At 46.6% G+C, this 13,949-nt stretch overlaps 1 protein-coding gene across 1 annotated transcript in view; it reads right to left on the reverse strand.

The window, feature by feature from the left end:
- Window positions 1–13,949, reverse strand: part of LOC115461766 — a 568,733-nt gene that overhangs the window by 202,126 nt on the left and 352,658 nt on the right. Inside the window, exons 7-8 of the mRNA XM_030191811.1 lie at window positions 4,868–4,990; window positions 410–475 (exon numbers count right to left, since the gene is read on the reverse strand). Coding sequence (XP_030047671.1) covers window positions 410–475; window positions 4,868–4,990 — 189 coding nt within the window. The remainder of the gene's footprint in view (window positions 1–409; window positions 476–4,867; window positions 4,991–13,949) is intronic.

Genomic DNA, 13,949 nt, shown 5'->3' on the forward strand with positions numbered 1-13,949 from the left:
CCATTTCCTGTAGGAAAGCGAGACTTCCCTTTTACCAGCTGTGGTAAAAAGGGGCCTAAGTGCAATACTCACTCTTAACCACGTAAACTGAACTGTTTAAAGACAGGACTACTATTTAAATGGTTATTTTATGCAGTTAAAGGCTGAATCTTGGCACTTAACCACAAAAGTTATGGACAAGTAATTTAATCTGCTGGGTAACATATTAAAATCTTACACTAAAAAGCAGAAAAGCCCTGCTTAAATAATCAGCTTTTCAGGACTGTTTTGCAGGCTTCTTATCCGACTGAGCAGTGTATTCCATAATTTGTGCTTCTCTAGGGCCCAAAAGCTTAGTCTTAAATAGGGCTGAAGAACACACTAGGCATAGTTCTACCAGTATTGAGTTTGAAAGGGCTAAAAATCTTACGCTGAATAGTGGACAGATGCCATGGTTTAGTCCTTGGTGATTCAGGCTTGATCTCCTCCAGCTTCTCTGTAACATAGTAACATAGTAACATAACATAGTAACATAGTAGATGACGGCAGAAAAAGACCTGCGCGGTCCATCCAGTCTGCCCAACAAGATAAACTCACATGTGCTACTTTTTGTGTATACCTTACCTTGATTTGTACCTGTCCTTTTCCGGGCACAGACCGTATAAGTCTGCCCAGCACTATCCCCGCCTCCCAACCACCAGCCCCACCTCCCACCACCGGTTCTGGCACAGACCGTATAAGTCTGCCCAGCACTATCTCCGCCTCCAAACCACCAGTCCCGCCTCCCACCATCGGCTCTGGCACAGACCGTATAAGTCTGCCCAGCACCATCTCCGTCTCCCGCCACCGGCTTTGCCACCCAATCTCGTCTAAGCTCCTTAGGATCCATTCCTTCTGAGCAGAATTCCTTTATGTTTATCCCACCCATGTTTGAATTCCGTTACCGTTTTCGTTTCCACCACCTCCCGCGGGAGGCATTCCAAGCATCCACTACTCTCTCCGTGAAAAAATACTTTCTGACATTTTTCTTGAGTCTGCCCCCCTTCAATCTCATTTCATGTCCTCTCGTTCTACCGCCTTCGCATCTCCGGAAAATGTTCGTTTGCAGATTAATACCTTTCAAATATTTCAACGTCTGTATCATATCACCCCTGTTTCTCCTTTCCTCCAGAGTGTACATGTTCAGGTCCGCAAGTCTCTCCTCATACGTCTTGTAACGCAAATCCCATACCATTCTCGTAGCTTTTCTTTGCACCGCTTCAATTCTTTTTACATCCTTAACAAGATACGGCCTCCAGAACTGAACACAATACTCCAGGTGGGGCCTCACCAACGACTTATACAGGGGCTTCAACACCCCCTTTCTTCTGCTGGTCACACCTCTCTCTATACAGCCTAACAACCTTCTAGCTAGGGCCACCACCTTGTCACACTGTTTCGTCGCCTTCAAATCCTCAGATACTATCACCCCAAGATCCCTCTCCCCATCCGTACCTATCAGACTCTCACTGCCTAACACATATGTCTCCCGTGGATTTCTACTCCCTAAGTGCATCACTTTGCATTTCTTCACATTGAATTTTAATTGCCAAACCTTAGACCATTCTTCTAGCTACCGTACGTCCTTTTTCATGTTTTCCACTCCCTCCGGGGTGTCCACTCTGTTACAGATCATAGTATCATCCGCAAATAGGCAAACTTTACCTTCTAACTCTTCGGCAATGTCACTCACAAATATATTGAACAGAATCGGCCCCAGCACCGATCCTTGAGGCACTCCACTACTCACCTTTCCCTCCTCCGAGCGAATTCCATTCACCATCACCCTCTGGCGTCTGTCCGTCAACCAGTTCCTAATCCAGTTCACCACTTCGGGTCCTATCTTCAGCCCTACCAGTTTATTTAAGAGCCTCCTGTGGGGAACTGTGTCAAAAGCTTTGCTGAAATCTAAGTAGATTACGTCCATAGCTCGTCCCTGATTCAATTCTCCTGTCACCCAATCAAAGAATTCAATGAGGTTCGTTTGGCACGATTTCCCTTTGGTAAAACCATGTTATCTCGGATCTTGCAACTTATTGGCTTCCAGGAAATTCACTATCCTTTCCTTCAGCATTGCTTCCATTACTTTTCCAATAATCGAAGTGAGGCTTACCGGCCTGTGGTTTCCAGCTTCTTCCCTATCACCACTTTTGTGAAGAGGGACCACATCCGCCGATCTCCAATCCCTCGGAACCTCTCCCGTCTCCAAGGATTTATTAAACAAATCTTTAAGAGGACCCGCCAGAACCTCTCTGAGCTCCCTCAATATCCTAGGGTGGATCCCATCCGGTCCCATGGCTTTGTCCACCTTTAGCTTTTCAAGTTGTTCATACACACACTCTGGTACTCTTATTGCAGCGTAGGTGACCTGTCCATCCTTCTCCAGCACTGAGGGACCTTCCATGAAATTATATATGGTTTAGAAATAGAAGCAGTGCCCGGGAATGAGAAATCCATCACCCCAACCAGCATCTGAGCACATTTACCTGATGACCAGGACTGGAAAGGTCTGAATGCCTTTTTCTTTACGACTCTTAGATCAGAATAAGTCACTGTCTCAGCCATTGCAAATGCCTCTTACTCTTTACTTGCCGCATGGTCATTTCCTGCAGGAAGGCGAGACTTCCCTTTTATCAGCTGCGGTAAAAGGAGCCTCGGCGCATGTGTAAAACATAAGCCAACGCCAGCACTGGCCCCCTTTTACTGCAGCTTGGAAAGAGGGGCCCTGAATGTACAGCTTAAAAAAAACTATATATATAAAATATAAATATAGATATACTAGTAAAAAAGGCCCGTTTCTCACACAAATGATTATGTTTTTAACGGAACCGTTAGAAGAAATGTTCTGTCTTGATAAGCAATAATTGGGAAGGCTGTATAATGAGTAATATGCTCCAGGGGTATGAGATACGGATTGTTTTATCTATGTTTTCTTTTGTTTTAATCTTTCTTTTTTTCTGATTTTTATTTATAGTATTTTTTAAAAGATAAAGAGTACGCAGACTCCATCCATGTCCAGCATTTCTCCTCTCTTCCCTCCCCTCCATCCATATCCAGCATTTCTCCTCTCTTCCCTCCCCTCAATCCATGTCCAGCATTTCTCTTCTCTTCCCTCCCCTCCATCTCCTTCCTGACTTCCTTCCTCTCCATCCATCCATGTCCAGCAACAGTCCATTCTCTCCTCCATCCACCCATATCCAGCAAATTTCCTCTCTCCCCTGACCCCTCCATTCATCCATCCATGTTCAGCAATTCTCCTGTCTCCCCTGCCCTCCCCTCCCTCCATGCATGTCCAGGAACTCTCCATTCTCCCCTGTCCTCTCCTCCATCCACCCATTTCCAGCAAATTTCCTCTCATCCCTGCCCCCATTCATCCATCCATATCCAGCAGTTCTCCTCGCTCCCTTGTCCTCCCCTCTATCCATCCATCCATGTCCAGCAACTCTCCATTCTCCCCTGCCCTCCTCCATCCATCCATATCTAGCAAATTTGCTCTTTTCCCTGCCCCCTCCATCCATCCATGTCCAGCAATTCTCATCTCTCCCCTGCCCTCCCCTCCTGTCCAGCGATCTCTTCTCTCCCTCTGCCCCCCCTCCTCTCCTGTCCAGCAACCTCTCCTCTATCCCTGCCTGGGAGCATCCATGTCCAGCGATACTCCCTGCCATCCCTCAGCTCCCTGCCCTCCCTCCTCTACATTCCTCCCCCCCCCCCCCCCCGTGCGTTTAACCCTTTTACTTTCAGGCACCCTCTGATAACATTACGTTTTGACACGAGGGCGGGGCAATGAGTGGGAATGGATGTTACGAACCCAGGCATCAAGACGTAGAATGTTGGAGCTGCAAATTATTATATAGGATATATAACAGATATTTAGCTGACATTCATGCATCCCTCATAGCAGATGTAAATACCAACATTAAAACTGTATGAAGTGGATCCTGAGGAATTTCGAGGGAATACCATGCCTTCTTTTCATGTCCATCAAATCCATGCCGAGACTATGCCCCTTTTAGAACTGTCCACGCCGCAGATATGCAGGTATAAATTGCTATTTAGACATCTGAGCCATTTGCAAGTTACCTGAGGATATTCGTGTTAAATCAAACTCTCTGGGTTTTTTTTGCAAATTCTTGAAAACTTGGGCTTCTTTTACTAAGTGGCAGTAAGCCCAACGCAGGCTTACTGCTCACTATACAGGAAGTACCGCCGGGCTACTGCAGCGGCCCAGTGATACTTCCCACCCCTAGCGCCCCGTTCTTTCCGGCGCTACAAAAATGTATTTATTTTTGTAGCGCCAGAGTGTACCCGGCGGCAATCGGTTACAGCCGGGGGTTAACACAGGAGCTCCTCAGTGGGTGGCAGTAAAGGCTCCTCTCCGAAATGGCCACCCGGCAACTGCTTTACTTGCCACATGGCCATTTCCTGTAGGAAAGCGAGACTTCCCTTTTACCAGCTGTGGTAAAAAGGGGCCTAAGTGCAATACTCACTCTTAACCACGTAAACTGAACTGTTTAAAGATAGGACTACTATTTAAATGGTTATTTTATGCAGTTAAAGGCTGAATCTTGGCACTTAACCACAAAAGTTATGGACAAGTAATTTAATCTGCTGGGTAACATATTAAAATCTTACACTAAAAAGCAGAAAAGCCCTGCTTAAATAATCAGCTTTTCAGGACTGTTTTGCAGGCTTCTTATCCGACTGAGCAGTGTATTCCATAATTTGTGCTTCTCTAGGGCCCAAAAGCTTTAACAAAGAGGTGGGTCTTAAGCTTTGTCTTAAACAGGGCTGAAGAACACTCTAGGCATAGTTCTACCAGTATTGAGTTTGAAAGGGCTAAAAATCTTACGCTGAATAGTGGACAGATGCCATGGTTTAGTTCTTGGTGGTTCAGGCTTGATCTTCTCCAGCTTCTCTGGTACTCTTATTGTAGCGTAGGCGACCTGTCCATCCTTCTCCAGCACTGAGGAACCTTCCATGAAATTATATATGGTTTAGAAATAGAAGCAGTGCCCGGGAATGAGAAATCCATCACCCCAAACAGCATCTGAGCACATTTACCTGGTGAGCAGGACTGGAAAGGTCTGAATGCCTTTTTCTTTACGACTCTTAGATCAGAAAAAGTCACTGTCTCAGCCATTGCAAATGCCTCTTACTCTTTACTTGCCGCACGGTCATTTTCTGCAGAAAGGCGAGACTTCCCTTTTATCAGCTGCGGAAAAAGGGGGCCTTAGCGCACGTGTCAAACTTAGGCCTATGCCAGCACTGGCCCCCTTTTACTGCAGCTTGGAAAAGGGGCCCTGAATGTAGAGCTTTAAAAAAAACTATATATATAAAATATAAATATAGATATACTAGTAAAAAAGGCCCGTTTCTCACACAAATGATTATGTTTTTAAGGGAACCGTTAGGAGAAATGTTCTGTCATGATAAGTAATAATTGGGAAGGGTGTATAATGAGTAATATGCTCCAGGGGTATGAGATACGGATTGTTTTATCTATGTTCTTTTTGTTTTAATCTTTGTATTTTGTGATTTTTATTTATAGTATTTTTTAAAAGATAAAGAGTAAGCAGACTCCATCCATGTCCAGCATTTCTCCTCTCTTCCCTCCCCTCAATCTATGTCCAGCATCTCTCCTTTCTTCCCTCCTCTCCATCCATATCCAGCATTTCTCCTCTCTTCCCTGCTCTCCATCCATATCCAGAATTTCTCCTTTCTTCTCTTCCCTCCATCCATATCCAGCATTCTCCTCTCTTCCCTCCCCTCAATCTATGTCCAGCATTTCTCCTCTCTTCCCTCCTCTCCATCCATATGCATCTCCTTCCTGACTTCCTTCCCCTCCATCCATCTGTGTCCATCAACTCTCCATTCTCTCCTCCATCCACCCATATCCAGCAAATTTCCTCTCTCCCCTGACCCCTCCATTCATCCATCCATGTTCAGCAATTCTCCTCTCTCCCCTGCCCTCCCCTCCCCTCCATGCATGTCCACGAACTCTCCATTCTCCCCTGCCCCTCCAACCATCCATGTCCAGCAATTCTCCTCTCTCCCCTGCCCGCTCCTCCATCCATCCATGTCCAGCAATTCTCATCTATCCCCTGCCCTCCCCTCCTGTCCAGCAATCTCTTCTCTCCCCCTGCCCTGCCCTCCCCTCCTGTCCAGCAATCTCTTCTCCCTTTGACCTCCTCTCCAATTCCAGCCATCTCTTCTCCCTCTGCCCTCCTCTCCAATTCCAGCCATCTCTTCTCTATCCCTGCCCTCCCATCCATGTCCAGCGATACTCCCTGCCATCCCTCAGATCCCTGCCCTCCCTCCTCTGCATGCCCCCCCCCCCCCCCGTGCATTTAACCCTTTTACTTTCAGGCGCCCTCTGATGACATTACGTTTTGACACGAGGGCGGGGCAATGAGTGGGAATGGATGTTACGAACCCAGGCATCAAGACGTAGAATGTTGGAGCTGCAAATTATTATATAGGATATATAACAGATATTTAGCTGACATTCATGCATCCCTCATAGCAAGTGTAAATACCAACATTAAAACTGTATGCAGTGGATCCTGAGGAATTTCGAGGGAATACCATACCTTCTTTTCATGTCCATCATATCCATGCCGAGACTATGTCCCTTTTAGAACTGTCCATGCTGCAGATATGCAGGTATAAATTGCTATTTAGACATCTGAGCCATTTGCAAGTTACCAGAGGATATTCGTGTTAAATCAAACTCTCTGGGTATTTTTTGCAAATTCTTGAAAACTTGGTTGTCTGAGAAATTTTATGGAATTTGTGGGCTTCTTTTACTAAGTGGCAGTAAGCCCAACACAGACTTACTGCTCACTATACAGGAAGTACCGCCGGGCTACTGCAGCGGCCCAGTGATACTTCCCACCCTTAGCGCCCCGTTCTTTCCGGCGCTACAAAAATGTATTTATTTTTGTAGCGCCAGAGTGTACCCGGCAGCAATCGGTTACAGCCGGGGGTTAACACAGGAGCCCCTCAGTGGGTGGCAGTAAAGGCTCCCCTCCGAAATGGCCACCCAGCAACTGCTTTACTTGCCACATGGCCATTTCCTGTAGGAAAGCGAGACTTCTCTTTTACCAGCTGTGGTAAAAGGGGGCCTAAGTGCAATACTCACTGTTAACCACGTAAACTGAACTGTTTAAAGATAGGACTACTATTTAAATGGTTATTTTATGCAGTTAAAGGCTGAATCTTGGCACTTAACCACAAAAGTTATGGACAAGTAATTTAATCTGCTGGGTAACATATTAAAATGTTACACTAAAAAGCAGAAAAGCCCTGCTTAAATAATCAGCTTTTCAGGACTGTTCTGCAGGCTTCTTATCCGACTGAGCAGTGTATTCCATAATTTGTGCTTCTCTAGGGCCCAAAAGCTTTAACAAAGAGATGGGTCTTAAGCTTAGTCTTAAATAGGGCTGAAGCATAGGCGCCCGGTATAAGAGGCTTGGACAGGCTAAGCCTCCCCTGCTGTGCTCTAAGGGGTTTAAATTGTTGATTTACCTCCATCCTCACAGCAGGAGCTGCAGTGAAAGCCCTCTAGCCTTTTGTAAGCAGTTGTAGAAATTGCTTTATGGTTTGTTTACCTTACTGCTGGGAGAGCAGGGGGGGTTGGCTGGAGGTGTCCTGGGTTGCCAGGGAGATATTTAACGAGGATGGCTTCCTGACCTGCACTGAGGACATATAGCAGCAGAATTGGATACTGGGCCAGCATGATCAGAAAAAGTCACCAGACAACAAAGGTAGAAAAGATCATTTTATTTTCATTATAGTGTTTGGAATATGTCCACTTTGAGAATCAGGTGCTCAACATTAAAAGTTTATATTTATTTATTTATTTACTTATTTATGGCATTTTATCCCACATTAAACATGAATTTGGGTTTTTTGTGGCGGTACATGAGAATTGTGATGATATGATCCCTTGTTTCATATTGTTGATGGTCTGCATTTTCCATATGGGTGGTAGTGTATTAGGGTCTGCCCAGTGTAATATTTATGGTACAGTAAGGTTCTGAGTGTGTTTTTGCACAAAGTTGAGCATAGTGTTTTGCAGTTGAGCGATTGTGGTTAGAATATGCTTTGAGCAACCACTTTATTCTTTGACATACGATACATATCTAATATCTAAATTTAATAAAAGGTATTAATCGTGACTTTTATTTTTATTTATTTGTTTTTTTTCTGTGTGTTATCAGACAATTATGGATTTAAGCTCCACCCCTGGCCCCACTCCAAACCCCACCCCTAACCCCACCCCCTTTAGCCTCCCCAAACAGTTGGGCCACCGACCACCTATGGGCTGAAGAACACTCTAGGCATAGTTCTACAAGTATTGTTTGAAAGGGCTAAAAATCTTACGCTGAATAGTGGACAGATGCCACGGTTTAGTCCTTGGTGGTTCAGGCTTGATCTTCTCCTCCAGCTTCTCTGGTACACTTATTGTAGCGTAGGTGACCTGTCCATCCTTCTCCAGCACTGAGGAACCTTCCATGAAATTATATATGGTTTAGAAATAGAAGCAGCGCCCGGGAATGAGAAATCCATCACCCCAACCAGCATCTGAGCACATTTACCTGGTGAGCAGGACTGGAAAGGTCTGAATGCCTTTTTCTTTACGACTCTTAGATCAGAATAAGTCACTGTCTCAGCCATTGCAAATGCCTCTTTCTCTTTACTTGCCACACGGTCATTTTCTGCAGGTAGGCGAGACTTCCCTTTTATCAACTGCAGTAAAAGAAGCCTCAGCTCACGTGTAAGACATAGGCCAACGCCAACACCGGCCCCCTTTTACTGTAGCTTGGAAAAAGGGGCCCTGAATGTAGAGCTTTAAAAAAAAAAAAACTATATATATAAAATATAAATATAGATATACTAGTAAAAAAGGCCCGTTTCTCACACAAATGATTATGTTTTTAAGGGAACCGTTAGGAGAAATGTTCTGTCATGATAAGTAATAATTGGGAAGGGTGTATAATGACTAATATGTTCTAGGGTATGAGATACGGATTGTTTTATCTATGTTCTTTTTGTTTTAATCTTTATTTTTTGTGATTTTTATTTATAGTATTTTTTAAAAGATAAAGAGTACGCAGACTCCATCCATGTCCAGCATTTCTCCTCTCCTCTCTTCCCTTCCCTCCATCCATATCCAGCATTTCTCCTTTCTTCCCTCCCCTCCATCCATGTGCATCTCCTTCCTGACTTCCCTCCTCTCCATCCATCCATGTCCAGCAACTCTCCACTCTCCCATGCCCTCTCCTCCATCCACCCATATCCAGAAAATTTCCTCGCTCCCCTTCCCCCTCCATTCATCCATCCATGTTCAGCAATTCTACTCTCTCCCCTGCCCTCCCCTCCATGCATGTCCAGGAACACTCCATTCTCCCCTGCCCTCTCCTCCATCCACCCATATCCAGCAAATTTCCTCTCTTCCCTGCCCCCATCCATCCATCCATGTCCAGCAATTCTCCTCTCTCCCCTGTCCTCCCCTCTCTCCATCCATATCCAGCAACTCTCCATTCTCCCCTGCCCTCTCCTCCATCCATCCATATTGTGAGCACTCTGGAGGGCTGGTACAAGGGAGAGGGGATAGTGGTTCTTTCAGCCGGCATCATCCCCGGTCATTCAGCCCAGCTAGGAGAGCAGGGCGCCCTCTAGGGATCAAACTGCCAGGGAAAGCTGTAATGCAGGAGAAAACTACACTCCCCAGAAGCCAGTGCAGGGTCAGCTGAACTCTCAGGAGGGGGAGGGTGGAATGACTGATTGGGAGATGAGGTCTGATCCTGGAGATGGGGAACAGCTGGTGGAGCTTGGGGAGGAGGAGGAGATGGAGTGGAATAAAGCAGAGGTAGAAGGAGAAGGTAAGGGGGAATGTATGGAAGTGGGTGGTTTGGCTCTAACCCGTGTAGACAGGGTGAGAGCTTTTGTGGCCTCAGCATTGCCCCGGTTGTGGAGTTGGGGGAAGCTGGGAGCAAAGCAGTGGGGGAGCAACTGGAAAGCACAACTTGCTACCATATTGGCTGTTCCCAAGAGGTAGTGCTGTGAAAGGGGGGGGAAGGGTTTGAAGATAGAAAGGCAGGTGCCTTTTGGGGGAACTTAAAACTGTAGGAGGTGAGAGAGGAGGTGGTTCCAGCTAAATCTCCAAAACTATCTGCAGTGAAGATAGTGTGGCTGGAGGTTTGGGGAGGGAGAATTTAAAACAAAAGCCTGTAATTGGAAATGGATTAAAGTTTGCTGATAGTTGGAGGTGTTTAGACAAGGCTGACATCTGTAACAATAAAGAACTTGGATTGCTCTTTCTGCTGGAGTGGGACTGATTTTCTCAGCAGCTGGCAAGGTGGAGAGGGAGAGCAAGTGAAAGTGCGGTGGCTGGCTAGGAAAGCAGACGGAAGCCAGTGAAAGCTAAGCAGGGTCAACCCCGGCTCCCACCTGGAAGGGGAACCTGGTTACAATATCCAGCAAATTTGATCTCTCCCCTGCCCCCTACATCCTTCCATGTCCAGCAATTCTCCTCTCTCCCCTGCCCCCTCCATCCATCCATGTCCAGCAATTCTTCTCTCTCCCCTGTCCTCCTCTCTCTCCATCCATATCCAGCAAATTTCCTCTTCCCTGCCCCCATTCATCCATCCATATCCAGCAAATTTGATCTCTCCCCTGCCCCCTACATCCTTCCATGTCCAGCAATTCTCCTCTCTCCCCTGTCCTCCCCTCTCTCCATCCATATCCAGCAACTCTCCATTCTCCCCTGCCCTCTCCTCCATCCACCCATATCCTGCAAATTTCCTCTCTTCCCTGCCCCCTACATCCTTCCATGTCCAGCAATTCTCCTCTCTCCCCTGCCCCCTCCATCCATCCATGTCCAGCAATTCTCCTCTCTCCCCTGTCCTCCCCTCTCTCCATCCATATCCAGCAACTCTCCATTCTCCCCTGCCCTCTCCTCCATCCATCCATATCCAGCAAATTTCCTCTCTTCCCTGCCCCCATTCATCCATCCATATCCAGCAGTTTTCCTCGCTCCCTTGTCCTCCCCTCTATCCATCCATGTCCAGCAACTCGCCATTCTCCCCTGCCCTCTCCTCCATCCATCCATATCCAGCAATTCTCCATTCTCCCCTGCCCTCTCCTCCATCCACCCATATCCAGCAAATTTCCTCTTCCCTGCCCCCATTCATCCATCCATATCCAGCAGTTCTCCTCGCTCCCTTGTCCTCCCCTCTATCCATCCATGTCCAGCAACTCGCCATTCTCCCCTGCCCTCTCCTCCATCCATCCATCCATATCCAGCAAATTTGATCTCTCCCCTGCCCCCTACATCCTTCCATGTCCAGCAATTCTCCTCTCTCCCCTGCCCCCTCCATCTATCTATGTCCAGCAATTCTCCTCTCTCTCCTGCCCTCCCCTCCTGTCCTGTGCAGCGATCTCTTCTCTCTCTGCCCTCCTCTCCAATTCCAGCCATCTCTTCTCTCCCCCTGCCCTCCCGTCCATGTCCAGCGATTCTCTCTGCCCTCCCTCAGCTCCTTGACAGCCCTCCTCTCTGTTCTTCTCCCCCTCCCCCGCGCGCGTTTAACCCTTTTACTTTCAGGCACAGTAATGGCAGTGAAGAGGACCACACAGCTTCTCCCTTCCCTCACACAGTGTCCCACCCTCACGGAAACAGGAAATGCATCATCGCAGAAGGCACCCATGACTGTCCTCCCATCCCATCCATGTCCATTAATTCTCCTCTGCCCTGCCCTGCCCTCCCCTTCCCTTCCTCCCTCCCTCCCCTCGATGTCCCGTGATTCTCTCCTGACATTTTCTCACCTCCAGCGTTCCCTTCCCCCTCATTGTTCCGCCCTCTGACGTCATTACGTTTTGACGCAAGGGCAGGGCAATGAGTGGGAATGGATGTTCTCCATGGACAGTGGGATCATCTAGCCACACAGTTGAAGTGACGTCAGGGTGACGTTACGGACCCGGGCTTCCAATAGCACAGAAAACTCTAAGAGCTCTCTGCGCATGCACTAACCTTCCCGCCCGTAGAAGTAGTATAAATAGCGGACACGACCCCCCTGTCAAACTAGTTTTATTTTCGCTTCGTAGGTTTCTCCTCATAATTTTCTTGTTTATTTTTTTCAGTTTTTCTTAACTTTGTGACCAAAATGTCACAGAAACCAGGTTTTAAAACCTGTTCTACATGTTCGGGAAAGATGTCAGTCACAAACCCGCATGTTCAATGTCTCCGATGTTTGGGGCAGCAGCCTATACCGGCAGGTTGTGAGGACTGTCAGAAGATGTCGGACAAATCGTTGCAGATTCGTCTTTTAAAGTTGCAGGATCTTTCAAGGTCTACCTCTGCCTCTGAGATTTCTACTTCATCAAAGAAGAAAGCAAAGACTAAGGACATTATTAAGCCGGTACAGGGGTCAGCTGTTCCTCTCTTTGATGTGCCTGCAGATTCTGTATTCCCTCCTGCTGCTATGCCCGGGGGACAGGATCAGGGTATTCCCGAGGGTCAGTCAAAATTGGATGCTTCTGTGAGCTCCAATAGTACTGCAGGGACCCAGCAGGGTAATAGACAGGATCAACAACGTTTATCAGCTGATTCCATTGCTGCTCCGCTTCGACAGATGGAGTCAGTGATATCGATTCCAAGTAATTACTCGACACCAAGCAGGCATCAGCTGACCACCAGCTCGATTCATTCAGCTTCCACTACTTCTAACAGCTGTTCTCCTTCTCCTAAGAAAAGAAGAAGATGTCACTGTTCCCCAGTCTCTAGAAGCAGTGCATCTGTTTCACATAATAAGAGAGGGCATCGGAGTCGTCATTCAAGTACTCGATGCAGGGGGTGTCGATCTTCTAGTACCAGCTACTCGAGATCAAGAAGATCAACTGTGCTTCCTGATGCACCTTTGAATACTGGCTCTTTTTCTTCTTTTAGTCAGCCAGTCCCTGTGCCTGCAGTTTCAGATCCGACCTCTTCAGGTTTTTTCCAATTATTGAGTCAGTTTTTAAAACAGCATATGCCAGCTGTACCAGATTCTTCAAAGTCTCTTCAAGAAGGACAATCCTCGACTATTCAGCAGACTTCTCTCAGATCTCATTCTACCACTCCATCATCTAGAAAGAGACAGTATTCAATCTCTCCTTCCACTTCTCTAAAGGTGGAATCATGGTCTAGAGAAGATGTTAGATCCTGTTCCAGAGCTTCTTCTCCTGACTCACCTGGTTCTAGGGGGAAGAGGTTGTCTGTTCCAGATATTCATGATGACCTTCCTCAAAAGGAATCTTCAAAGGATGTTGGGGCATATCCTCAGTTTCTTCTTAGAATGGCTAAGGCACTTCAGTTGCCACATACCTCTCAATTACCTTCTGCAGAGCAGAAGAGGTCAGTATTGAAATATCTCTCTACTGACGAGGACACAGTAGTTCTTCCAATTGATAATGTACTACAGGACCATCATAAGCAGATTTGGTCTACCCCATTTACGGTTCGAGCTACAAATCGTCAGTTGGATAATAAATATAGAGTCCAATCTCTCTTGGGTCATGGTCTCCATCAACTTCCTCATCAATCTGTGGTTGTAAAATCAGCCATGAGAAAGCATAAGACAGGGAAGGAGAGCACGTCTCATCCACCACTAAAGATTTGAAGTATATGGATCTTCTAGGAAGGAAAGCCTATCAGAATACGATGCTACAGGCTAGGATCGCAGTTCATTCCTTCCACTATGTTCAGTATTTATATATTGTCATGGATAAGATTGGGAAATTACAGGACATGTCAGATTCAACTTCTCTTGATTCTCTGCCGTCTATAATGCAGGACCTAGAACTTTGTTCCCAATTTATGGTTCGTGCAGCATTTGACAATTACGAGACAGCAGTACGAGGTTCAGCAATTGCCATCTCCACTAAACGCA

The sequence above is a fragment of the Microcaecilia unicolor genome, chromosome 2 (assembly GCF_901765095.1).
Source record: "Microcaecilia unicolor chromosome 2, aMicUni1.1, whole genome shotgun sequence".
In the NCBI taxonomy this organism is placed as follows: domain Eukaryota; kingdom Metazoa; phylum Chordata; class Amphibia; order Gymnophiona; family Siphonopidae; genus Microcaecilia; species Microcaecilia unicolor.